The sequence below is a fragment of the Sardina pilchardus genome, chromosome 6 (genome assembly GCF_963854185.1).
Source record: "Sardina pilchardus chromosome 6, fSarPil1.1, whole genome shotgun sequence".
In the NCBI taxonomy this organism is placed as follows: domain Eukaryota; kingdom Metazoa; phylum Chordata; class Actinopteri; order Clupeiformes; family Clupeidae; genus Sardina; species Sardina pilchardus.
In genome coordinates, this window is record NC_084999.1 from 29214874 (window position 1) to 29216673 (window position 1800).

Below are 1800 nucleotides of genomic sequence, written 5' to 3' on the forward strand. Positions count from 1 at the left end.
ACACACACACTGCTTTTGCAAATACATTTGAGAATCTGTGGGATTTCAGTGATGGCATGTCATGCTTTTAAAATGTCCATTTTCATAATTCTGATAAAACTACCCTCTGATGCTCAGGGGACCAGTGTCATACATTCCGTTTCAAGCCCCTGGTGATGTCCGTTTACAGAGAATCATTAAGGCCCAGTCAAACAGTGTTTTCTTAGCATACAAAACACTCCATCTGAGAGTTTACATTCCATCTGACCAATCCTAGTGTTTGCATATTCAGACAAAAGGCTGCGTAACATGTCCCCAGGTATCGGCCAGGGTACACCTCTGCTTCAAAGAAGACTCCCGCAAAGCTATTGATCCATCGACTATACTGTAATGTGTATTTGAAGGGTGGGGGATACACTACAAGGAATTCTGAAAGCACTTTGTGAACATAGGGGAGAATGGAATCCTTTTCCTAATTAGTGCACAGCCAAAAAAAGAAAAAATAAGAAGTAACAAAAACACTTTTAAAAATAACCAACACTTTTTTCTTCTTCTTCTTCTTCTTCTTCTCTAGAGGACATAAGTTGCAAGCTCATGAATTTGGTAAGGGCTGGGGTATCACACCAATTCATGCTTCCATTACAGATACCAAAAAAGGGAAAATGTGTAGTAACAATGGTGGTCAATGACAAGACAGATTCCTTTGACCACATTGATAGTCCGATGAAGGCCTTCTGAATAATAAAACGATGTATTGCAGACCCAAGTCTCCCTTTCATAAAACCTTTGCAAGTTGTACTCTCTATATAAAGACCATTTTTAATCCTAGACTGCATTCTTTTTTTAAATCCAGCACACAAAGATCCATTTACAATATTCACAAACAACTGTACCCAATAGTTACATGTCTGTTTTCAAGTTAAATAACTAAACATTGGAAAAAAAAAAAAAAAAAAAAGAATCGAAAACAACCAACACTCTCTTCTCTTCAGCTCAAAGCACAGTAGAATCAGCCTGACAGCATTTCATTCTAAATGTCAAATCTTTCTCCCTCTTCCCCCTCTGGATCTTGCTGTTTTTTGTCCTCCGTCACTCTAAGAGAAGGTGATGCTGTCTGTTTTAAGGTGCAATCTCATAGGGAGGAGAAGGGGTGAGGGGCTCAGTGCCGTCAGCTCTTCTGATCAGTACAATCCTCACTGGCACAGTTTCTGTACATCTTCTTGCTAGCTGGAGCAGTGGATGCCTGTAGCTTCTCTTGACCGAGACAGTGTGTATATGTGTGTGTGTGTGTGTGTGTGTGTGTGTGTGTGTGTGTGTTTGAAGGAGGGGGTGGTGAGTGGTGGTTGGCGAGAGGGGTAGTGTTTAGAGACCACGATGAGAATGACTGTTCCCCCAGACATTTTTTTTTTTTCGCGTGGGGCGGGAGGAGGTGATGAGTGCGGCTGTTCCTCTTTGTACAATCTTCAACATCAATAATGTGATTTGGCACAGGACACTGTGCTGTAGGCTGTCCACCCTCAGAGAGAGGGAAAGAGAGAGAGGGAGAGACAGAGAGGGAGAGAGAGAGAAAGAGAAGAGAAAGAGAGAGAGAAATAAAGAAAGAGAAATAAAGAAAGAGAGAGAGAGAGAGAGAGAGAGAGAGAGAGAGAGAGAGAGAGAGAGAGAGAGAGAGAGAGAGAGAAGTCCCTCTGTCAGGTTGGGATGTGAGGGCACTGGGTGTGTCAGGGTCCTGTGTGGGGGCATCTCCCTCTTCACAGCACCTCTGCAGAGACACAAACGAAAAAAAACTCAGTTTTCAGCAGTTTCAGTTCAGTTTTACAC

At 42.5% G+C, this 1800-nt stretch overlaps 1 protein-coding gene across 5 annotated transcripts in view; it reads right to left on the reverse strand.

Annotated features, from left to right (window-relative positions):
• Positions 1–780: 780 nt before the first annotated feature.
• The window catches only part of map7d1a (MAP7 domain containing 1a), a 60444-nt gene continuing 59424 nt past the window's right edge, over positions 781–1800 (reverse strand). For all 5 annotated transcript variants that reach the window (XM_062539326.1, XM_062539323.1, XM_062539325.1 and 2 more), the window contains one exon: positions 781–1741. In XM_062539326.1, coding sequence (XP_062395310.1) covers positions 1731–1741 — 11 coding nt within the window. In that variant the 3' untranslated portion in view covers positions 781–1730. The remainder of the gene's footprint in view (positions 1742–1800) is intronic.